The sequence below is a fragment of the Nycticebus coucang genome, chromosome 11 (genome assembly GCF_027406575.1).
Source record: "Nycticebus coucang isolate mNycCou1 chromosome 11, mNycCou1.pri, whole genome shotgun sequence".
NCBI classification, from domain to species: Eukaryota; Metazoa; Chordata; class Mammalia; order Primates; family Lorisidae; genus Nycticebus; species Nycticebus coucang.
Genome location: NC_069790.1, coordinates 74731706 through 74757455, shown reverse-complemented (window position 1 = coordinate 74757455; position 25750 = coordinate 74731706). Strand labels below are relative to the sequence as shown.

Here is a 25750-nt window from a genome sequence, read left to right as displayed (position 1 = left end):
TGACTTTGTAAGCAAAACTCTCTGTGCCACCTGTCTGTGGTGTGATTTAACCAGTGTCCCCTTTAGAGTTTGGCAGGAGGGCAATGCTCAAGTGTAACTTTGCTGATAAATGAACAAATTTACCCCTGGTTCAGGTAGCCTGATTGTTCGAATTTGACAAACTCCTGCCTGCCTGTCATTCTCTTCTCTCTGAACCTTCCCTTTCTCTTGCCTTCGAAGAAATAAAACAAAGCAAAACCTCCCAAAATTGGTGGAAGACATGATAACCAAGCGCTGTATTGATTCTAATCCAATGTCATCTGGCTTTAATTTAATGCTACAAATAAATCATTAAACCATGCCAGAAATAAAACATATAGACATTGTCATATGGTTTATTATCGTGGGATAGATTAGCAGTTCCAGACCATGCTTTGAAAACATCAGTTTTACTAACATGTCAAGACTATTACTAAAATCTCCCATCTGTTTTTAGTTCACGACTTTATCTTTTTCATGCAAATCCTACACAAGTGTGAGGATTTGCAAGAAATAGGTAATGTTCTAGAAATATTTTCTTAGTTTCATAGTTCTTGGATTAAATATTGTCAATTTAGTGTAATTTTTTTGTTTTATTCTAGATAATTTGGAAATAATTAAGATACAGGATATTACCTAGTATTTATTAAAACCTTGGGACTAAACAATGGTGCAGAAACACCATCGCTACACTGCGTCTCAGAGTGTTCTTGCCAGTCCTGTTCCGCAGATGTTTTTTCCTTGAGGTTATCATCTCCCCACAGATGTACATCATGTTTTGACTTTAATTGGCATAAATTGGCACACATAGACAGCATTTGCACCTGTTTCCATACCCACTAGTTTAGCTACATAAATTGGATTTAAGATGAAAAGAATTCCTACAGTCACAGCTTGTGATGAACAAATAAGTAGAACCCAAGTGGCCACCCCTGCTGAGGACACTCTCCTATATTGTCCCCTAATCACCAGCCACTTTGAATCTGGACTCCAGAAAAGCTTGGAGTGAATTTCATTGTCACTGGGGAAAGATTTCTGGTGAAAGTGACACCAGCAATCTCAAGGGATGGTGGGGTGTAGGGAGGATTGTAAGATTCAAAGAGCATTTTTAATTACCCATGAAAATGAAAAAGAAAAGTACGAACCTTTCCTTTTGCAGTCCAGCGTTTGTATAGGAAACACATAATTGTGGCAAAGCGTCGAGTCCACCTCAGGCTTGATGACTGGGGGTCTCCCTGACACTTGGGGTTTCGGGTCCAGTTGTTCTTTTTCTTCTTCATTACATAACTGTTCAGATTTTATCTGCCGCAGTTTTTTATTTTTTAGTTCTTGTGGGCTTTTGCACTTGGCATAGTTTCCCAAATTTCGGTTCCTTGGAATCTGCAACATTGAAATAAGCGTTTCTATCTCACAAGTACAGTGCCAGGGGTTGTCATAAAGACGCAGGTAGCTCAGGAGAGGTGTATAAATGAACACCTCCTCCGTCAAGACTTTGATCTGGTTGTGCTGCAGTAAGAGGGTGGTAAGTTTGTTTAAACCAAAGAATGCCTCACTCTCAATTTTGGAGATCTCATTCTGTTGCAAGTCCAAGCTTTTCAGCCTTTTAAACTTGGAAAACATGTTGTTCTTCAGTATGCGGATCTTGTTTCTTGCTAACAGCATGTGCAGCAAATCTTGAGGCCAGTCAGGCAGCACATAAACTAATTTTCTTTCTTGACAATCTAAGTATTTCTCGTGGAGGTACGTGTACACGTCACAGGGGAGGCCCGGTGCATAGCGTTTGACCGGGTTGGAGCCTCTTCGGCCCCCACCCACCCGGCCATGATTCATGGGGCTTCTCAGACTGCCTGGGCTTGCTTTGCGCAGCTCAGCAGCTTTGAAAAAGCTGAGCAAGATTACAATGGTAACTACGCGCATTCTGACATCCAGCTGGTCCGAGTTACTTGGTGTGACAGAGGGAACAATGAAAGTATTCCTTTGAAATCCAAGTTTGGGTAATCTTAACTAATGCAGATCAGGAGCAATGAGATCCAGCTGGGGAAGTGGCAGTCCCTATGTTGGAAGAGAAAAAAACTATTAAAAGTTGAGGGGGATGGGGCCTTGGTGTGTGCTACACCTTCTGGGGGCAAGACACGATGGCAAGAGGGACTTTACCTAACAAATGCAATCAGTGTAACCTGGCTTATTGTAGCCTCAAAGAATCCCCCCCCCCAAAAAAAAGTTAAAGACCATTGTAAGTGCTGTGTTACTGACATAATCGCATCCTTTTTTAAGGCAAAGGCCTTCCAGTTAATAAAGGTGCTCACAGAACAGTAGCGAATAAGGCTCTTCACCTTCTTATGAGCCTGTTTTAGAGGTCAAATGTTTGTGTCCTGAGTTTGAATCAAGGCTTTCCTACCTGCTTAACTGAATGAACACAGGCTGATTATTTAACTTTATCTCCAGTATCTGTGAAATGGGACCAAGGATATCTTCCAGTGTTGTTGGGAGGATGATATAGGCTGATGCATGTGAAACACCTCACAATGCCCCACCCACGGGGAGTAGTCTACAAATGGTGGGGCTCAGCATGATGAAAACTGAAACCTGTGGTTCTTCATCACATTGGATTTAAGAAATTAAATGATTTCTCCATGCAGCCTTGAGAGACACAAACAAGAGTAGGACTTGGAGGGCTGTCTTCCTGAGCTTATTTTCCTTTGCTGTCTCATGTAGATTGTGGGATCCAGAGATACCAAGAGTAAATGGCACTGTCCTTGTCATCTCCTCTATGTCCTGGCTCAGATGTCATCTCAGTGAAGCCTTCTCTGTCAGTCTCATTTTAAATTGCACCCTCCCCCTTGCTGGCCACTCCCAATCCCCTTTCTTATTTTTCTCCATAGGACTTATCACTATCTGTCAGAGTAGACCCTGTCTTTTATTTCTTTTGTTTACTGTCAATATCCCCACCTCCAACCAGAAAGTAAACTACATAAGGGCAAGAATTTTTGTCTGTTTTGTATTTTTCACTACTGTATTTCCTTGGTAAATATTTGTTGAAAGGATGAATTACATCCTAAATAACTATTCTATTCCATAAGAACATTTATCTCATAAACTTATATAGTTTGGGGATTCTGTTACTTCCTTAATAAGTATTACTGGTAACTTCCAAGATCTGTAGCTTTTAAAGAATTTTTTCATTTTTTAAAAATTCTAAAGTATTTCTGGTTTGTGTTTATCGGTTAGACACAGTACACTCTTGGCAAAGGAAGAAATGTTTGAAATGGATTTATAGGTTCGGTGCCTGCAGCTCAGCGACTAGGGAGCCAGCCACATACACTGGTGGTGGTGGGTTCAAATCCAGCCCAGGCCTGCCAAACAACAATGACAGCTACAACCAAAAAAATAGCCAGGTGTTGTGGCGGGCGCCTGTAGTCCCAGCTACTTGGGAGGCTGAGGCAAGAGAATCGCTTAAGCCCAAGAGTTGGAGGTTGCTGTGAGCTGTGATACCACAGCCCTCTACCCAGAGCGACAGCTTGAGACTCTCTCTCAAAGAAAATAATAATAAATAAAGATAAAATGCATTCATAACTGCTAACGTGTCTGTTGTTATTAATGTGGGGCTATGTGGTCATAAGCAGCAGTGTGTATTTTCTCATCATGTGGCAGTTTGAATGCCAGGATCATACCCTTGCCTGGAGTTTTCCTGCTTCATGGGGTTCCACCAGCTAGAATGCCTTCCTCCTGCTTTGCCTCAGGCATTCCTCCCATTCTCTGGTTTGTGTGTCCTCTCCAGCTGCTCTCTTCTCACATTTGGAATTTTATTTGCTGTCTGCCCAGACTTGGGGCCCTCATTGTGTAGCACTTTGCCATCTAGCTGTTTGTATACATATCTCATCTCCTCTGAGAGCATAAGCTGTGCAGTGGCCTCTGGTCCCAGAGCTAATCAGGCACTCAGCCTCTCCAAAATTCCCACTTCTCAATTTGCAATTCATTGTAAATTTTATGTAAATCTAACCTAAAAAAAAACCACATTTTGTTTATTATTATGCATGCTGAATCATTTATGATATGCATGTTGAATTATTGGGGGCAAGTATGCTGGAGTCTGTAGTTTACTTTGAAATGCATAAAAAAGACAGGTTGAGGCAATGGAGAAATGGATTGATGGGCCAATATGTGATAAAGCAAATATAGTAAAATATAAATTAAAATCTAGGTGGTAGGTAGATATTTATTTTATAATTCTTGCTACCTTTGTGTATGTTTGAAAAATTTCATAATAAAATGTTAAAACATAAAAAAAGCATGCAAAAAAGCATGAACAAAAAAGCATGCAGGTTGGCTTTCTTCAAGTGGTTCCAAGCTAAAAGCTCTAGGTAAATAGTGTTTTTCCCAAAAGTAGTGTTTTACTGTTCTCTCCTCCCTGCTATAATCCTCAAATAATAAACATTTATATATTTTAATTTTGAAGGCAAAAGAAATCATTTTTCTAGGAAAAGAAACCACATACTTAGAACTTACTTGCTAAGGTTTTTGTTTATTTTCTAGTGAATATATGCATTGAATGTAGGATACAAAAACCTTAAGTTTGAACATTTATAATATGTTGTTTAATGATGTGTACCTTGTTTGATTTAGGCCACTGTAAAAACTTGCAAGAGTTGAATGTCTCTGACTGCTCAACACTAACGGTAAGTATAAGCGCTTATTTTACTGTTGTTTATATAGATTTGGATCTGAGGCATTAGAGTGCCAATATACACAGCATACATGCCTGTGTACTCATTTAGGATGAAATGTGGAAAAGGCAAACTATTTTAAACACTGGCAAAAATTTTTATTTATGCTTCATCTGTACAATGCGATTATTAATCTTACAGATGTATACCCAGTGTTGGAGCCTCTGGCAAGTGGAAATTCTTCAACGATTACACAGATATGAACTGTACTTATATTTAATGCTATGTGTGTACGAGATAAAAAAGCTGGCCCCAGCAAAGATGATAAAATCCTTTTACTGGTCTTCATGGCTATCAGTGGCTGTGCCAAAGGAGACATGGGAATGAGCATGTATCCCTGGCTGCTGCCTTCCTGGTCCCTGTTTGCCCACACTCTGTCTTCTGCTCTGTGAGCATTCTTTCTAAAAGGCAGATCTAACAGCTTTGTTCTCATCCTCCATTAACTCTGCCCCTACTGTCATCTACACTACTAGATAAGGTCAGAGCTCTTTAATATCACTGGAACTTGGAGACCCTCTGTGGTTTTGCTTCTGCCTCCCTCTCTAGCCTCATCACACTCCACTTTGTGCACACAGTTGCAGTGATCTTGCTGCTGAGCTTGCTTTGCTGCAGGCTCCAAGTTGCTTCTTGCAGCTTTGCGTTTGCTCTTGGTCTTTCCTTGAAATGCTCTTTCTTTTTGTCCTCAAGTGGTGCTTCCTCTTTGTCAGGCTTATTGTACACATTACCTCCTCTACCAAGACATCACTGGCTCCCAGCACTGGCCTTACTGCTGCTCCTCTAGGCTCCTGTAGTTCTAACGGTGTGTTTTTGCCTCCTCTGCTAGTCTAAGAGACCCAAAGGATAGGAGATGTGTTTCATTCTTTGTGTCAGTCATAGCACCCGGTGCAAACTTTTGTATATAGTAAATGTTCAATAATGTTTAGTGAATGCAACTGTATAGAGAGGCCTAGTTGGCCATGGACAACATTGGCTAGAAGTTGAGATTCCATCTTGAGTTGTCATAACTAACATTAGGAGAATGAGTAAGATCACCTAGAGAGACAGTGAGAGGAGAAGGGGACTTAACAATTGAGCTTACTTTTAGGAGAAGGTGAAGGGTATTAAGAAGGCATAATAATAATAGAAGAAGGTTGAAAACCAAGAGGTATCAAAAAATGCAAGAGAATAAAGAGTCTCAGGAAGAAGTGAGCAAAGTGAGCAGATCTGAACAGTGCTCCCCGGATTTGAGAATTAGAAGGTGACTACTGATTTTTGCTGGAACAGCTTCCATGGGTGTTGGGGCAGACATTTAATTGTAGTGAAGTGGACAAGAGGTGAGAGAGTGGGGCATTAGGTATAACCTGCTCTTTCCAGGAAAGTAGCTGAGGGAGTGGTAGAAGGAAAACAGTCAGGGAAATAGAGGCCAGTGGAGACTCAGGAGAATGGAACAAGTTTCTAAGGAGACAGGAGGGACTACGATGCACAGCCTGATTGTCTGATGCCCCTCATTAAGCACCAACTCCAGGATGAAGGCCAAGATGCGTGGCATGGGTGAAAATGTTATGAACTGGACCCTCTTGCTACCTCCCAGCCTCATCTTTATAGTTATCTCAAATTTCTACTCTATTTCAATATTGAACCACTTAAAGTTCCCTAAGCATGTTTATGCTACTTCCATTATATCCTTGAATCCATTTTCCTCCCTGCCTAAATGACCACACTTCCTTTCTTACCACCCCATCCCAACCTAGCTAAGACTTGCTCAATCTTTAGAACGCTCTTTAACTCTATTGGGTCTTTCTATTCACTCCCCCTCCCCACTGATCTTTAAAAAATAGCCTTATTGAGATATAAATAAATTTATATTGAGATTAAATTTACCCATTTAAAGTGTACAATTTAATGGATTTGGAATATTCACGGAGTTGTGCAACCATCACTACAACCAATTTTAGAACATTTTCTCTCACCCCCAGAAGAGCCCATACTCATTAACAGTCACCCCTCATTTTCTCCTAACCCCCTTACTCCTATGCAATCCCATTAACATTTTGACAGAGTTAATTTTTCCTTCTCCTTGGCTACATCTATGGTTTCAGTACTTCAGCACTTACACTTTCCACTCTGTTATATTTATGTGTACGTACATATCTCCCATTTGAGAACTGAGAGCTCCTTGAAAAATCCTCCTTTAGTGATTTTTTTTCCATGAAATTTATCCTCCTATTTTCATAATAAAACATCTTTTCAAAAGGAGACACGTTATACATATAAATAAAATGGGTTTGTTTGTAAAAATAGTAAAACCCTTAGAACTCTTCCATTCCTTACCTCAATACACAAATTAAACGTTTAAATTAGCTGTTTGATCCCTGTCCACTAGAACATAGGGAGTTTCTCTGGACTATAAAGTAAGCATCTTGCCATGGGATTATACTTCTACATAAATAAGCTGCTGCTTTATGTATGAAAGTGCCCTCAAAAGTGATCTGCAAGGGCTTTCGGCTCAGAGGAGGCCAGGGTGCAACTTTCTTCGGTCATCTTGAATCTGGATTCATCTGACACCAACCACCTTTACCATGCCACCTAAGTTCAACCCCAGCAAGATCAAAGTCGTGTACTTGAGGTGCACTGGTGGTGAATTTGGTGCCACGTCTGCCCTAGCCCACAAAAGATCGGCTCCCTGGGTTTGTTTCCAAAAAGGGTTGGTGATGACATCGCCAAGGCAATCAGTGACTGGAAGAGTCTGAGTCATTACAGTGAAACTGACTATCCAGAACAGACAGGCCCAGACGGAAGAGGTACCTTTTATCTCTGCCCTCATCATCAAAGCCCTCAATGAACTGCTGAGAGACAGATAGAAACAGAAAAAGATTAAACACAACAGAAATATCACTTTCGATGAGATTGTCAACATTGCCAGACAGAGGCAGCACCAATCTTTAGCCAGAGAACCCTCTGGAAATATTCAAGAGATCCTGGGGACAGGCTAGTCCGTAGGCTGCAATGTTGATGGCTGCCACACCCATGACATCATAGATGACATCAACATTGGTGCCCTAGAATGCGTAGCTAGTTAAAAAGTACAAAGGAAAGTGTTTCAATAAAGGATCATTTGACACTCCCCCCCCCGAAAAAAAAAAACAAGAAAAACAAAAAACAACAATAAAAAAAGAGTGATCCAAAAGAAATTGAGGCATAGATATGTCAAAGAACACATCAGAGAAAAATGTTCTACTTTTCTCCGGTTGTGCCTAACTTTCTCTACCAGCAGAGTGAACGTGGGCTTCTCATGAAGAGAGATTTAAAATCTTTACTGCCATATCCTCCAGATGTCTGCCTGTGGTTATAATGAGGTTGTTTGTCAAATGGATTCATCCTTTCTGTGGATATTTTTAGTACCTACTATGTTAAACATATTCTGCTAGGTGCTAGAAGGAATGTTATTAATAAATGAATTGGTTTTCAGTTCTTGCCCTCAGAGAGCTTCAGTACTACATTTGGGTAAAAGATCATATTTTTTGAATCTGGTCTTCTAGTAGGAAAATCAAAACAATGTCAGATGCATTGAATTTGTGAACATCAAAGTCTTGTCCAATTTTGGAGTCTAATAGTGTGCAGGGATGATAATTTTATCCAGCTACATTTTCCTATTGTTTTTTTCCTTCAAGACATAGACTGGGGGATAGGCTTTCATTTAAGGAGTTGGGTAACATTCATTCCAAGAGCTTTGATTTCTAAGTTTGTCTTAAGAAATATATTACATTCAGAAGGATTTGAGTACATTGTGGACAAATTCACAACTCATTTTTCAGTGTAGGCACTCAAACAGTTTTTGCATTCATGTGTTTAAAGATTTGAGTATTGAATCTTGACTTCTTTTAGATACTGAAAATGAGAGTGATCTGAAGTTGTTTGGATGTCAACACTCCTCCAGGCAGGAAAATGCAGAGAATGGATTGCCTCGTCATCTCAAAGGGAGTGAGGTTCCTTTTTGGTACATAAATCATACTCACCTTCCTCTTCCTGGCCCCCACATTTTCATCTTCTCTGTGGCTGCCTCGCTAAGGATATTTAAGCCTGCTCTCCCTCCTCTCTTTGCCTCATCTTACTTGCATTTTTGCCAAGGTCTTTCAACATGTGCACGATCACTTTGATACTTGATTAGCACACTGAATGTTTTCAAAGACAGATTTTGTGTGTATTAAAGCCAGTGCCACACATTATACTTATTCTCTCCATTCTTTCTGGGAAAATTGTGCTATGCACCTTTTATCTATCTATGCATATCCAAATTCTACATTTTGGTAATGGAGTGTCTAGAAAAATTGCTGACAGTTTGAAGGCAGTGGTAAGTGTATAGTGTTTATCAAAAGCTCTGCACTTGAACTCATGCAGCATTGGTGCATAGAACCTTTCCTATAGCAGAATAACCGAATTTAACAGCTTAAAATAGAAACTTGTACTCTCTCCTGTATGGTTTGCTGCCCCAGTAAATCAACCAGTTCCTATTAGAGTGCGGCGGATGCTCTGACCTGACTCCTATATCTAAGGAATGAAATGTTAATGTCCAGGATCCTGCTAAAAATAAATCTTAATGGTGTTGGGGTGGGTATATTAACCGTGCAGAATTCTTCTCCTGTCCACATCTTCTATCCTAGTGGTGATTGCCCACTTCCAGTCAGGTAGATAACCTGCAATGGTCTATTTTTTTCAGGAGCAATATAATGTCGAACATTGCATGAACCAGAAATATTTAAAACCTAGTTGACCAGTTAGTAGACCTGGGAAGATTCATCAATCATCATTAAATAAATAAAAACCTTCTGCTATTCACTCTGTTTTCTGTATAGTGACTTATTAGGAAAAGCAACTCTTTACAGTCAAAGCTTCCAATTACCTGATCTTATAAATATCAATTTAGGACCCATACTTGAAATCACTGTTTTTCTGTCTTGTGTCACAAACACATTATTATTTGACTTTAGTTTCAGCTTTCTAAGGGGAAGGATGCTTGAATCTTTAAGGCCCTCCCCCACCCTAACCCCAACACTAAATTTCATGCCCAAATTGTATGTAGCCTATAGTTTATTTCAGCCATCTCAAACTTACCATAAATTTGTGAACATTTGTTCAGGCATTTTAATGTATGTGTTTTTAGTTAACAGAGCCACAGAAACTTAATTACATGCACACATACACATCCCTTATATATTTGTGTAAATATGGATTCACTCTTACTGAAGTCCAGTTGTTGAGAGTGCTTACTATTCCTGTCTTTCAGAATGATTTTGGTAAATTTTAAAATAGATCAGTTTTTAAAAACTTTTCCTAAAGAGCTCAAATTTGCTTGTCACAGAGTTGAACTTGAAAGAGTTTACATTTTTTTTTTTTTTAATTTGGCCGGGGCTGGGTTTGAACCCGCCACCTCCGGCATATGGGACCAGCGCCCTACCCGCTGAGCCACAGGCGCCGCCAAGAGTTTACATTTTAATGAATGTCATTGTCATGGGATGAGACTTTATTTCCAGAGGAAGGAAAAAGGAGAGAGTAATGCAGTTTCAAGCAAAACCAGGCATCGGTTTAATTTCATTTCAACTATTATCAGATAAAGATATGAAGGGACCAACTCTTGCATTTATGTATTTTCTGGGAGCACGAAAAGAGATAATAGAGAGATGATGGAGGAAGTTGCAAAGCCTGTTAGAATTTGGTAAGATTTTTTCCTCTTGTTTTTTTCTTGTGTATGTGCAGGATGAATCAATGAGACAGATTTCAGAGGGCTGCCCGGGAGTCCTGTATCTCAATCTGTCTAACACAAATATCACTAACAGGACGATGAGACTCCTGCCAAGGTAATGCTTGTGTTATTTGTATAACACTGAAAATAATTATGTTATAGGAGGCTCTGGCATTCTCAAGCATACCCCATAGGCAGTGTTCCCTTTATCAACACCTCACTACTGTGGCACCTATATTCTGACAATGGGGACTGCTGCTTTCATGTTCCCATGCTGAGACCTGTACTTTCTCTACTTGGCAGGCCCAGTTTGAATAACTTTTGCCTTGCCAGCATTGTTGTTACTCTTGTAGCGATGTGCACAGTAGCTTAAGTTAGACTTTCGCTGTCTCTTTCTTCCTGGTCCCCTTCCTGGACTTGCAGCCTGGCCCTGAAGTTCCAGTCTGGTGTTTGGGACCTCTCTACAGTAGAGTACCAACATCCTGCTTCCCTAGACGTTGAGCGTTCTGCTCCAGATTCCCTGTTGCCACTCTTGCAGCCTGTTGACACTCCCAGCACCTCCAGGGAACCTGAGACTGACACTTGACTATTTATAGACTTTTGATGACCCTGGACACAAATATTGCTTCTCCTCAACCAGCAATTCTTTGGAAGAGAAGGGATAGAAGAACAAAAGAGTTGGTAGAATATTCAAATATATCATAAATTGGTGTCTATTATTCTTTATTTTCACTATGGAAAGATTAATCAGGGAGAATACATGATCACATTGGGAGAGATTCAGATTTGACTTTGGGAGAAATGTCTCAAACTATTGTGAAAGAATGAACTATTTTTAAGAATATAACTTTTGAGATCCTTTGAAAAATAACAGTAAAACATTTGGAAAAGCTTAACCCAAAAATCCTGGGTGGTAATTTTCTTTATATTCTGACTCTACCCATTTCCTGCAAATGTGCAAGCCTAAAAAAAAGTGGTACAATATTTTCTGTTTATCCCATTAATTGAGCTGCCACATTTTATTAGTGAAATCTATTAAACCTTCCCTTTGAAATTTCTTGTTACTTTTAAACATAGAGGGTCTTCCTCCTTCCAGACATTTAATAGACATTAACTTAACTTTTTTCTTATTTTTTTAAACTTAAATACGTATGGAATTCAATCTAGAATTTATAGAATTTATTTTGGTAGGTGAAAAGAGTAATTATCTAAACCAGAGGCCACCAAACTACAACTCATATGACCCAAGGCCTGTTTTGTACAGTATACAAAGCAAGAATTTTTATCAAATGATGTGTGATTCCTCTATAGGTATATCTAAAATTCTTACATAGGCAAGAAATACTTAACACTCATCACTTTCTAATATTTTCCTACATGGTACTATGTACATTCTTGAGGTTCTTTATGTCTAGAATATCTATGTGTGAAAATGCTACAGAATGCTGTGCTACTGCTCATGTCTCAACCTCGTTTTCAGTGACCTGTCATTGTTAGCTTGGAACTTGCCCATATGGAAGCATTCAACACCATGGAAAATGGCAAACGTTACAAATCAAAGCTTGATGTATTGTTTTTGTTGATTGTTTAGATTTAAGAAGGTGACAGATACAACAGTTAATAAAGCAAATAAAATTTAAAGGCATGTCACATCTGTAGCTACAACATTCTAAGTATGAAAAATTGAGGAAACATTCTTTCAGTACTTGAAAACTGTTATCTAATTCAGCACACAAAGCACTGACATCATTGATGGACAGGTTTGGACATTTTTGTTATTTCATTTTTGTCTCATTAATGTAAATAAATATATGCATACTAGAACTATAGTATACTCATTCTTCATTTGTAACCATTGGTTTGCCTGATACATTAATAAAAGTTTCATTGGTGAAAGTCAATGAAATTATTGTGTGGGAGAATTAATTGGCTACATGGAATTTACAATGAAGAGTACTGTATATTTTATCACTTGAAGTTGTATGCTACATATCCATTATATCTATAAAACAGTAAAAATTTGGGTGGTGCCTGTGGCTCAAAGGAGTAGGGCGCCAGCCCCATATGCCAAAGGTGGTAGGTTCAAACCCAGCCCCTGCCAAAAAAAAAAAAAAACAGTAAAAATTTTATTATAAAATTTTATCTATTTATATGTATACTTTTTTTTTTTCTCCCTTCAATGTTGTATTTGGGAAGAGAAAATTAAAATTCAGAACAAAGAGAAAGTCAGGAATTTTATAAAAAGGGGAAATGTTAGCTATTGCTCTTTCAGAAGGTTCATTGGCACAGGTAATGGTTCAGAGTGCTGGCAAGTTCCACCGGTAGCAGCCATGGTGGGTGACCACCCTGGACTGCAGCAGGTCATCTCAGAGGCTAAAAATCTTCTTCAGCTGGGTAACCAGTAATTGATAATTTTCATTTAATTGGTACCAAGGCACGAATTGCATTCCCGAATTGTACACCAACTCAGCCCAACAGTATTTAAATTCTTTAAGGAACATGATGTGTACTTGGGCTCCTTCCTGAAACACCCTGCGAGGAGCCTGCTGTATTTCTGGGTGATATATGTAGTAGAGGCGGGCAGCAAAGATGGTCAGGCTCATGTTTGGGTTACTGGTCAGAAAGTTAACCACATGCCATGCACAGTGAGCTCAGGGACTCCAGGATATGTACGGTGACCTCATAGTGGTGGTCAGGGGGCATCTGCTTCTGGAACCAAGACAGGAAGCCCACTTCTGCATGAGGAGAGGTCCTGGAAAAGACCTGGTTTCGGAAGACCCCCCTGTGGAAGGAGCTAGGTGAGTTGCTGTCCTCGTTTCCTTTCACCTCAAAGCACAGCCAGGTGTCCTTCTGACCACGGAGGGCAGGTGTGTTGTTGAACTGCTTGTAGAATGTGTTTGGAAACATTCCCTCCATTGGCTCACTGAGAATCTCATTCATAATTTTTCTTCAGTCTGTTCCAACGCGTGACCCAACGCGTTCCCCAGTGGTCCACAAAGTTTTCCCAACAGTGTTGAAATTCTTTAGAGGACATGATGTACACCTGGGTCCCTTCCTCAGTCATCCTGAGCAGCCCCTGGCGGTAATCCTGTCTCCAGAAGTGGTAGAGGCGGGCAGTGTAGATGGTCAGGCTCACGTTTTCATGTGTGGCCAGAAAGGCAGCCACTTGCCACGCACAGTTGTCACAGGGACTCCAGGACATGTACCAGGTGACATGGTAGTAGTGTTAATGGGACAGCAGGGGCCTGACCCAGGTCAGGAAGCACATTTCTGTGTGCCAACGAGAATATCGAGGGCCCTGATTTCGAAAGACCCCACTGTAGAAGGAGCCAGGTGAGTTGCTGGTGGTTATTTTCAACTCAAAGCACAGACAGGTATCATTGCGGTGAGAGAGGAAGGGTCTGTTGTTAAAGTGGTAGTAGAATGTTTTCAGATACATTCGCTCCATCTGGCCTCTGATCTGTGGAATCATCCTGCAGCCTTGTCCCTGCCCTCCTCTTTGTCTGGGGCAGTAAGGTTTCATTTTCTGCTTTGGTGGCCCTTGGGGTAAGACCTATGTATACTTTTTTGGAGAGTCAGTTGTTAGATAATTAAAGATAAAATAAACTAGTGCTAATTATTATTTTTTTATAATATTGAGTCTATCAAGAATGTAAGTATCCTTTAAAAATTTTTTTTCCAAGTTCCTAAATCTTTCAAAGAAATGTTGTCTTATTCATATAGATAATTTTTGTGAAAGTTTCCTAGGTATCTTTCGAATTTTCATTGTGAATGGTTATCTTTTCTGATTCTGCTTTCTCATTATATTTTCTTTTTTGTTTCCTTTTATTAAGTCATATACACATAGATGATGAATACATTTATGCTTTTGTGAGATATAATGTGTTGATTTTTTAATACAATTTGGAATGGTTACATCAAACTAATTAATGTAGCATTCACCTCATTTACTTAATTACTGTGTTAAAACATTTATGTTCTATACTTGGTAGATTTGACTTGTACCCTTAGAATATACTGCATAGGTATGGTCCCACCATTTATCCTCCCTCTATATAATTCTGCTCTGATTTTGGTTATCTCTTTTCTTCTGCTGGGTTTGGGGTTGGAGTGTTCTTCCTTCTCCAGTTGCTTGAGATGTCCCATTAAGTTATTAACTTCCTCTCTTTCTGTTTTCTTGAGGAAGGCTTACAGTGCTATAAATTTCCCTGTTAGAATCGCCTTTACAGTATCCCAGAGGTTCTGGTAATTCGTGTCTTGATTGTTGTTTTGTTCCAAAAATTTGGTGATTTCCTTCTTAATCTCGTCTATAACCCATCTATCCTTCAGCATAAGGATTCCTGTTGTTATTGAGTTCAACTTTTATTCCATGATGGTCTGAGAAGATGCAAGGAATAATTTCTATTTTTTTAAATTGCTGAGGTTAGATTCGTGGCCTAGGATGTGATCGATTTTGGACTATGTTCCGTGGGCTGATGAGAAGAATGTGTATTCAGTTTTGTTGGGATGAAATGTTCTGTAGATGTCTGTTAAGTCCTGATGTTGAATGGTTAAGTTCGAATCTAAAATTTCTTTGCTTAGCTTCTTTTTGGAGGATCTATCCAGCACTGCTAAAGGGGTGTTAAAATCTCCAACTACTATGGAATTGGAGGAAATCAAGTTGCTCATGTCTGTTAGAGTTTCTCTTATAAATTGAGGTGCATAAATATTAATAATTGAGATCTCATCATATTGAGTATTACCTTTAACAAATATGAAGTGTCCATCCTTATCCTTCCTTATTTCAGTTGGTTTAGAGCCCATTGCATCTGCGAATAGGATTGCAATGCCTGCTTTTTTCTGCTTTCCATTTGCCTGGAGTGTAGATGACCATCCCTTCACCTTGAGTCTATATTTGTCTTTTAATGTAAGATGCGATTTTTGTGTGCATCAAGTATCTGGCTTGAGTTTTTGTATCCAGTCAGCCAACCTGTGCCTCTTTAGAGGACAATTTAAACCATTCACATTAATCGAGAATACTCATAAGCCTTTCGAGAGTCCGGTGGACATTTTTAATCCTTTCGTGACTGTGGAAGTTGGAATTTGATCAAAATTTTCTGGGAGGGTTTACTTTTGTGGTGGAGGATTACGCTGCTCTTTATGGAGGATAGGTCTGAGAATATCCTGGAGAGCTGGTTTAGTTATGGCAAATTTCTTCAACATGTGAATGTAATCGGAGTATTTAATTTCTCCGTCATAAATGAAACTCAGTTTAGCTGGGTACAGGATCCTGGGTTGAAAGTTATTTTGTTTTAGGAGATTAAAAGTCGATGACCATCCTCTTCTAGCTTAAAAGGTTTCAGCAGAGAGATCTGCAGTTATTCTAATATTCTTGCCCTTGTAGGTGATGGTTTTCTTTCGTGTGGCTGCTTTCAGAATTTTCTCCTTCATATTAACTTTAGTGAAATTGATTATGATGTGTCTGGGGGATATCTTATTTTGGTTGAGTCGTGTGGAGTTCTGAAACTGTCTGCTATTTGAATTTCAGAATCTCTTGGCATGTCTGGAAAGTTCTCCTTCATAATGTCATGGAGAAGAGACTCTGCCTTGTGAAGCCACTTCGTCACTTTCAGGGATCCCTATAAGACGAATATTGGTTTTCTTTGAATTATCCCAGAGCTCTCTGAGAGAGTGATCCATTTTGCCCTCCATTTCTCTTCCTCTTTGAGAGTTTGGGAGCGTTTGAAAGCTTTGTCTTCAATGTCAGAAATCCTTTCTTCTGCTTGCTCCATTCTGTTACTGAGGGATTTTACTGTGTTTTTCAGATCTTTGAGGGCTGCAACTTCTTGTCTCAATGTGTCAAAATCTTTGGTCATTTGGTCCTTGAATTTGTTGAATACTTGAGATATCTTTTGGGTTACTGCTTGGAATTCTAATTTGATCTTATTTGGTATCCAGATTCTGAATTCGATTTCTGACATCTCATCTATTTGTTTGTGCATGGGATCTTGTGCTGTGTCTGCCCCATTGATCCTTGGGGGAGTTGATCTACTCTGATTATTCATATTGCCAGAGTTTTTCTGTTGATTTCGCCTCTTGAGTGTTTTTCCCCGTTGCCTCTGGCTGTCCTCAGAGTGGGGAGGTGTCTCTACAAGATTAGACCCCAGTGAGATCACTCTATTATTGCTGAATCTTTGTAGGGAGTGACCCTGTATAGTTCCTCTGGGGCTGCTCCAGCCAGGGAGTTCTGGTTGTGGAAGCAGCTCTGGAGTGCGACATATCTGGATCCAGCAACAGGGTGGGAGGTGGTGCACAAGGTTATGGGAGTGCCTGGTGCCCAATGACTTTGGCACAGACAGCCCAAGGTTCCAGCAGTCTCTGGCCAGGAGAAGGGCTCTGCGCAGAGGCAGGGATGGCTCTGGAGGGCATGTGGCTACCAGAGTCCCTGGCCAGACGAGCGGGCCGGTGTGGAGGCAGGGAGGGTACAGGAGGGAGGACGCAGGGTTGTGCGGCTCCCGCAGTTCCTGGTCAGGGCATGTGGAGGCCCAGTGGGTGCGGGTCACAGGTGGGGGTCGCGGCACAGCTCTTATGGAGGTTCGGCAGTGCCAAGCCCAGGAGTTTGAGGTTGCTATGAGCTGTGACGCCACGGCACTCTACCCAGGGCAACAGCCTGAGGCTTCCCTGTGCCAAAAGCAGTCTCACTCTGCCCCTGAGGGTTAAGTCTGCAAGGCAGCTCAGTCCCCACCTTTAGGCTGCTCAGTCACTAGGTTACTAGCTCCCGCCCAATCCTTGCTCTGCGACCCTGAGGGCAGAGCTTGCTGGGGCAGTTCTCTCACAATGGCTCCCTACAGCCCACGGCCGAACACTATTAGCTCCGTCCGGCTCAGCAGCTCAGTCTGGGGCCCTAGACAATGCCCAAAGTTCTCTGCACTCTGCTCATGCTCTCCCCAAGGCAGTTGTACTGTGTGCCAAGTCATAAAACACTGAAACAGTTCACAGGTAAGGCCTTTCCAGTTTGCTGCTTGTACTTATGGCTGCTGGTGGGATTAGGTCAATCGAACACATGTGACCACTTGCCAGTTTTCCACTGTTTTTGTCCTCCTCTTGGGGTCCAGAAGTCCCTTGCTGACTCCCTGTATCCTCAAAGGGATGATTATAGGCAGATCCCACCAGCCAGAGATGCCTGGAGTCTTATCTCCCCAGACTCACCGTACCCAGTTGCAGGGAAGCTGTTATTTGGCCGCCATCTTGCTCTACCTCCAACTGGTTTTATTTTTATTGTTTTATGTTTTGGATTTTATATTACTGCACTATACTCAGTGTTTCTGTTTTTGCCATATGAACTATGTTGTTTACTTGTGTAATCTGAAGGTATTTTAAAGGTACCTACACATTCTGTTGTATATTCTAAATAGTGGATATCTGTATGTTTTTATAAAACATGCTTTAAGATGCATTTCTCTCATTATTAAAGTCAAAATAAATAATATTTATAATTTTTTTTTTTTTTATTGTTGGGGATTCATTGAGGGTACAATAAGCCAGGTTACACTGATTGCAATTGTTAGGTAAAGTCCCTCTTGCAATCATGTAATATTTATAAGTTTTAACAACTTCTGTGTTAGACTAGTGATCTAATACATTTCAATTCTCTCTCTACTTTTCCCTTGAACTTGACATCCCTCCACTACCACTATCCTATACCACATATTAATTGTGGGTTTTGCTAGTCATTTAACTCCCCTTTTAATAATTTTTTGTGTTTGCATTTAATATTATGATCATATTTATAATGATTATCTAGACCTAACTCTAGTTTAGGCCATTCAATGATAGTCTTTATTTCCCACAATTTCCTTATTTTGTAATCTTGAGTTTGATTTATCTGATGATGACTGGAAATACAATTTTAAGACTCTTTTTAAGAAAAGATGCATGTGTGTTATATTTTCAGCCATTGATCTCTGAAGATGACTATTGTCTGGAGGACAAACAACTTTTTTGGCGTATAGTTCTTGAATCATGCCCTTTGTTTTATCTTTAAAACCTAATAAATGTTGGTGTATAAACTTTGATATTTCAGGTTAAAGGAAAGTATAACACTAGTATGAATTTTTTGTTCCTTTGTTGGTAACCTATTTTTTTGGCCAAGATGGATGCAAGACTTTCCTTTTCTCTTACAAATTAAAAACATTTCCAAGCATAATTGTGTTCCTCTAATTAATTTTTCATGGAACATGGTAAACGTTTTGAACATTAAAACTTAATTTTTTTTACTTTGCCAAGGAAGGCATTTCTTTTTAATGCTTTTATCCATTTGTTCAGAGTTTGTCTGCAAATTATTATTCCCATGCTTCAAAGCTGTCATTTTCTCTTTCATCGTTTTTATTTCTACATGCATTTCCATTTGCATACTGCCTTCTATATATTAGGAGTTCTCGAAGTGTGGTCCAAGAACATCAGTGTCCTGGTAAATGTTTAACAACTTCCTGGGATGGGGAAGGAAGAAGTTCTGACTGGTAGGATTTAGTGATTTCCCTGGTGTAAACAGTTCCACCATGGATGATTTTAGGCTACCAATATGATGTCACGGAGTGTAGAGTTGGCAAGAGATGCTAACAATTGATTTTCATGAGTTGGTGAAAGCTGGCTCTAGTGACACCAATGTGAAGCCCCTGAGGATTCCTAAGACCCTTTCAAAAATTTTCTAAGATCCTGTAGTCCTGTGATGTAGAGTATCACTCAGTACTTTTCTTTAGGCATTCCATTCTATGATATATAAATATATGTGTATGTATATTTGTATTTCTCTATATGAACATATGTACATGTATGTATATATCTGTATATACAGAGAGATTATAAAATCCATAAATCCATTTGTGAAAAATTAAACTTATAAAGTAGACGATTTGGGAGTAGTTTATATCACATTACAAATTATTTTTTAACTTAAAACATATTTTTTTCCAGTCATATGTTGAGATAACTTTTTCTACTGGGAAATTTATGTAGTACTACTAAAAACTATGTATAACTTTTTAGGATCATTTATTTTACAAATGAGGCTATACCATTAGTGGGCAAAACATACAAAAGTAGGATCCAAATAAGAATTTTGTTTTGTTTTACCTTCTAGTTGTTGCCACTGAGAGAATATTCAGAATAAATACTACTTGATATTGATAATTTTTGTCATATAAAAATGTATTATAATTTATCTTTAATAAAAATGCATTTCATAATGATTCTCTATTTTTGCTGTTTTTCATGGTTTCAAACATGCTTGCATATTCAAGAGTGTGCTTTCACCCATGGACAGCCTGAGAAATGTAGGTTATTGCTGCTGTCATTCTCTCTCCATTGCCTGTAGTGTTTCTTTCCAACGAAATCATTTGCCAGAAGAAAAATGTAATTTGTTTGTCCTTTCTTGGCAATGGTGATTTGCCAGTTTTTATTTGAATGTTTTTCTTCACTCCTTTTGGGATTTAACTCAGTTTTCAAAAGTTGAAAATGAGGACTGCCCACAGCTCATGCCCATTCCAGGAAATTTTTTGCTTTACATGTTTCCTGAATTAAATCCTTTCTGTTTATTTCTATTGCCACAACCTAGGTGGCACTCTCAGCACCTCATCTGGCACAGTGTCCTGCCATTTCTGCCTCTGGTCTCTTCTTCAGTCTGCTTCATTTCATGCTACATGAAGTATCATTCTGGAACAACTTTCTTACCGTATCCTTGACTAGACTCTTCCCTACTGTCTTTTGACTCATTCAATCAAACCTCCCTGCCCAGGTTTTCTAAGAGAAGTGCTTAAATCTGGGCATCTGATTACTACCTGCTTCACTTTCCCTACCATTGAAATTCCTTTCTTCTTCTCTTGGCTCATCCTCACAGCCTTGATATCTTTAATCTTGCCATCTAACGGAAGTCTGCAGTGATTTTTCCTTTTCCTGAATTCTAATGACAGCATTCATTCACTTATCCACTATTTATTGATCAACTACTGTAGGTGCACCATTCTGGGCATACAGTGCTGAATAAAACTGTTATGATCATTGCTCTTTAATGGCACCATATAAGTTATAGTGGCATTTAATGATTTTTTCTTTTTTTTTTTTTTTTTTGGTTTTTGGCCGGGGCTGGGTTTGAACCCGCCACCTCCGGCATATGGGACCGGCGCCCTACCCCTTGAGCCACAGGCGCCGCCCTTAATGATTTTTTCATATAAACAGACCCTTCAATTGGCTTGAAAGTTTCTTTTCATTTTTATTATTATATTATTAAATCATAGCTGTGTACATTAATGCAATCATGGGGCACCATACACTAGTTTTATATACAATTTGACATATTTTCATCACACTGGTTAACATACGGCTTGGAAGTTTCTTATTGTCAGGGACTATCATGTTATATATAGTTTTATCAAAGAATGGCAGACAGAGTAAGCTATTGTCATGATTGGACAGTTTCAAGATCTACCCAGCAAATATGAGGCCAAATCATTTAGATTTTCTGCAGCATTCTATTACTTGATACTGTCTCTGTGAAACTAAAGAACCCAACATTCAACTCAAAAGAATCCACATGCGGTGGCGCCAATAGCTCAGTGGGTAGGGCGCTGACCACATACACTGAGGCTGGTGGGTTCGAACCCAGCCCCGGCCAGGTAAAGCAATAATGACAACTGCAACTAAAAAATAGCTGGGCGTTGTGGCGGGCGCCTGTAGTCCCAGCTACTTGGGAGGCTGAGGCAAGAGAATCGCTTAAGCCCAAGAGTTTGAGGTTGCAGTGAGCTATGACACCACGACAATCTACCCAGAGGTGACAGCTTGAGACTCTGTCTCAAAAAAAAAAAAAAAAATCCACATGCAGATTCCCTCTTTTATAGAGTAAGCTATGTCTTGGTAGATTTTCAGAGAAATTTTTATTTAAATACATAATTTTACATTCCTTCTGACAGGTCCTTCGAGTGTTGGAGATCTAACACGTATCACCCCAATGGAAAAAAGACAAAGGAGAAAAGAATAATCTCTGTAGTTTCTATAAGAATTGTAATTTTTTAAAGATTATAGCAGCCACAGAAAAATAAATAAATCACAAAGAGAGAACCCACCCCTCAATAAGGAGTACTTAGTTATCAAATAATTAGGAAAAGATAAAAATAAGCTGTAGATACTTTACCTCAGAGTGTAATTAGAATTACCACATAGTCTCTGGCCTGGAAAAATGATGACTCAAATCTCACTTGTCTAGAGGACACATTTTTTTTTGCCAACACACAGAATAAAAAGTATTGCATAAAATTTACCAAGTGTGATTTCACTGTTTAGCGATACTTTTCCTATCCTTAGTAACTTTAAGTCTCTGGCACTATAAATCCCTAGAAAGGCGTACCTTAAGGGCAACTCAAGATCCTTGTGCTTTGCTTTCAAACTGAGGGTTCCCATGAGGCTCTTTGAAGAGAAGCAGAGACTTTCCATTGGGAGTCATTTAGTCTAACAATTTCTTTTGTCTAAACAAGACAAGACAAGGGGGGTCAGTGGATTTCCCTAAAAGGTCAGGGATAGAATTCAGGGGTTTTGTGAATTTTAATGGGCAATAAAATAATCATCTCTAATTTCACTAATTTCTAACTGAAATGTAGGTAAAAGACAAAATAGTGTTAGCAGTCTCTAGAACTTTTTAAACCCATATAAAGGACAAATATATTCTTATCACATTACAGTTGTTATAAATATTTCAGAATATCATTGATACACATCACTACCTCACAGTCACAGTAGTTATTAGGACTGCCTCTAGATATTATTTAATATGTAAATAAAGAAGCACACTTATTATTAAACTCATTTTTTTAAGAAAAATTTTGGTAATCATATTTCAATGCAATTGGCTGTCTTTGTGATCTTATGTATTTTATTTTAAGCATTTTAAGACATATGCTGAAAAAGCGTCCATAGACTTCACCAGACTGCCAAAGGTGTCCATGACACAGAAGTTAAGAGCCCATAGTTCAATTCTCATTTTTGGCATTTGTTAACTACTCACATGAAGTTAAAGAAATTGAACATGGGTTTGGTATAGGTATAGACACAATGTAGTGTCTTCCAAACTCTTGGAATTGCTTCTGTGTGCCACTCTTGTCAGATGAGTATCCATCCCATTCAATGAAAGAAGATAGTACAAACTCCCTAAAAAAATACATTATTTGAGATAGTAACAATAATAATATGTATATCCCTATTATTTATTAATTAGGGACAGAGTTTCATGCTCTCTCTTAGGCTGAATTTGGACTCCTGGGCTAAAATGATGATCACCCTGCCTTAGCCTTCTGAGTAGCTGGGACCCCAGGGATGTGCCACCATGCTAAAGCTTTTACCATGTCCATGCCGATTTTAACTGTTAAAGTCACCCTTGAGGTAACAGTATTATATCTGTGTTCTCATTTAATTGTCATACTTCTAAAAGGAAAAAGCAGATCAGATTACACTTGTGTTACAGATGAGAAAACTGGGGTTTAGAAAGCTGTTTGCCCCATAGTTAGTTGAAGTAAAAAAAACAAAATAAAACATTATCTCCACTTAACAGATGAGAAATAATCTGTGAAAGATTAGGGAAGTCACAGTGTCAGGGCTAGGAGTCCAGTTCAATTTGGTCAGATTCCAAAACCTTGTCTATTTTCCATCATGTAGGGCCTTACTATTCCTTTCTACAAATTAGAGAACTAAAGTTAGAAATGACACCCCTGCATTTCCCCTCCCTAAGAAAATTGTACTGAGTTGAATCACTGGTATACTCAAGGGAATGAAAGATAAAGCATTTCCAAAACTTTGGCACAACTCTTAGTCCACTTTTTGGGGTAGGGGAAGGGAGGGTGAGGAGGGGGCTTGTCTTTGGGTATTAGTACTGCTTTCTCCTTCAAGGCCTCACCTGCCCTACTAGTCACTAGGGAGTCCAAAGCCTGCCCTCTTTGTTGACTCTTGTGAACACAACCATTCCCAGATGGGAATGTGTGTTCTAAATCAAGTAATTTGCTATGTGTTTTTCATATTTTAGGACTAAATCTGATTAGTGGTCAATGCTTGTAAATCTTATATGATGGTAAACCTTTTTATTTGTCAGATTTTGAGGGGCAGAGAAACATTTTCCCCTTACTTTTCATTCTTTTTGTTTTATAATTTACTGTTAAACTGTTGTAGAACACAAATCAAGAGCATTTTGTTAATTCCATTACAAAACTAGGCAGTAGTGGGAGTCCTTGCACTTTTAAAAAATGCCAGGCTTAGGAGGGCTTGGAAAATTGTCCACAGTGTGTCCTCAAACTGCGAGCCCTTGCGTGGTAGTGTGGGCTTATACCAATTACTACCCTTCTTTTTTCTGGAAGCTCTCATTTAGTCATTGTGGTAACGTCAGATTTAATCTGTTCCAACTCCAGTGAGATCGATAGCCTCTGATGTTGTTTTTAATTCTTCTCATGTGTTGCCCACTCATTTGCAGACTGTTCTTCTTAACCCATGTTTAAGTTCTGTATACCAATTAGTTTTTCTTTAACCTTAATAATAAAACTGTTACTTATGAAATCATGCATATTTAAATCTATCTTTTTAGGACATTTGCTTATCAGATCTATTTTAAGAGCCTTTTTTGTTCAATTTTTTTCTTCTGCCTCAAATTCTTGCTGTCCTTTAACAGTTAATTTGTGTTTAAGTGTTATTTTAGTGCTCAAAAAAACTCACAGCAACTATAAACTCTGCAACTTTGGTTTCAAAAGCTAACTTTTAAACAATATGAATGCACTCTCCCACCCCTCCTTCAAAAAAAAAAAGTCTTTATCTTGGTCAACTTTCTTAAAAATCCAGGCAAATATTCTTGCATTCATGAATTATATTCACTCAAAATGTAATTATGCATTATCTGGTATACCACAGTAGTTTCCTTTAATCAACAGGGAGTGAGTTAACAATAAAATTAAACTGTTGAAGCTCTGCAAGGAGAAAAGATTAATTCACAGTTTTACTTTGTCATAGAGGCTTAAGAAAGATCGGAGAGAACAACTAAAGGGTAGTTACTTTCTTTCCTCTCTTGCCTTGTCTTTTTAGGCACTTCCACAACTTACAGAATCTTAGTTTGGCTTATTGCAGAAAGTTCACAGACAAAGGCTTACAGTACCTGAACTTGGGGAACGGATGCCACAAGCTCATCTATCTGGACCTCTCCGGCTGCACCCAGGTTTGTCTCTCAGTCTTCCCTTTGCTGCAGCGGGTGAGGAAGTCCTCCCGAGAACGGGCTGCATCCAGCCTTCATGATATACTAATGCTGTGCACGGACCAACGCACACTTTTCAGAGGTTTTAAATTACACGGCCACGGCTGCTGAAATTTTCCTCAGGATTGCTACTATAGGCTCTTGGCTTCTTTCCACTGGAGTGTCACATAGACAAGCAGGCAGAGCTCATTGGATGAGGGAACAGAGCACTTCTGTGGAGACAATCTGAGCACAATTCTAATCCCAGAGCACTAATCTTAAAAACTCTGGAGTTACTACCAAGATACAAACAAAGGAAAAACTTTTGGGGGAGAATTTGTACAGGATTCCTGAAAAGTCAGTTAGCTCCCACGTGGGTTTTTTTTTTTTTTGGTAAAGTGCTGCAAGTAATAAATACGAGAAAGGAAATACAATAAAGATTGTAATTTTAAAAATTGCATCGCATGTTTGGGCTAAATAATCTGAAAGTTTGAGATCTACTTGGAAAATATTTAAGTTTAGGAGAAAAGGATTGGGGAAGTTGGGCAGAAAATAGGGTAAAGTTGTGGAGGGTAGAGCATGGCACTTTGGAAATAGTTACTGCTTTATTGATAGTTTTTTGTACTCCAATTTTGATAGTTTTAAAAAATTTTTTATTTATTTATTTTTTTAAGTTATATGCACATAGATCATGAATACACTTATGCATATGTGGGGTACAATGTGTTTTTTTAATACAATCTGACGTGCTTACATCAAAACAACCAACGTAGCTTTCGCCTCATTTATTTGATTATTGTGTTAAGACATTTATGTTCTACACTTGACAGGTTTGACTTGCAATATGCTCCATAGGTGTGGTCCTGCCTTTTATCCTCCCTCTATCAAACCCTCCCCCTCCCCTCCCTTCCCACTCCATTTCTCTTCTTCATCCTGGGCATAGTTGTGTTCTATCTTTCATAAGAAAGTGTGAGTAAATATAAGTTGGTTTCATAGAAGTACTGAGTACATTGGATACCTTTTCCTCCATCCTTGAGATACTTTACTCAGGAGAATATG

At 39.1% G+C, this 25750-nt stretch overlaps 2 protein-coding genes across 3 annotated transcripts in view; one reads left to right on the top strand and one right to left on the bottom strand.

Moving 5' to 3' along the window:
• The window catches only part of LRRC17 (leucine rich repeat containing 17), a 42076-nt gene extending 17410 nt beyond the window's left edge, over nt 1-24666 (bottom strand). The window contains exons 1-2 of one of the 2 annotated variants that reach the window (XM_053608548.1): nt 24617-24666; nt 1164-2070 (exon numbers count right to left, since the gene is read on the bottom strand). In XM_053608548.1, the coding sequence (XP_053464523.1) occupies nt 1164-1935 (772 nt within the window). In that variant the 5' untranslated portion in view covers nt 1936-2070; nt 24617-24666. Of the gene's footprint in view, nt 1-1163; nt 2071-21838; nt 21884-24616 lie in introns of those variants that run through there. The other variant, XM_053608549.1, reaches the window with a different exon arrangement.
• The window catches only part of FBXL13 (F-box and leucine rich repeat protein 13), a 266364-nt gene that overhangs the window by 125723 nt on the left and 114891 nt on the right, over nt 1-25750 (top strand). The window contains exons 10-12 of the mRNA XM_053608560.1: nt 4642-4694; nt 10476-10576; nt 24547-24676. Coding sequence (XP_053464535.1) covers nt 4642-4694; nt 10476-10576; nt 24547-24676 — 284 coding nt within the window. The remainder of the gene's footprint in view (nt 1-4641; nt 4695-10475; nt 10577-24546; nt 24677-25750) is intronic.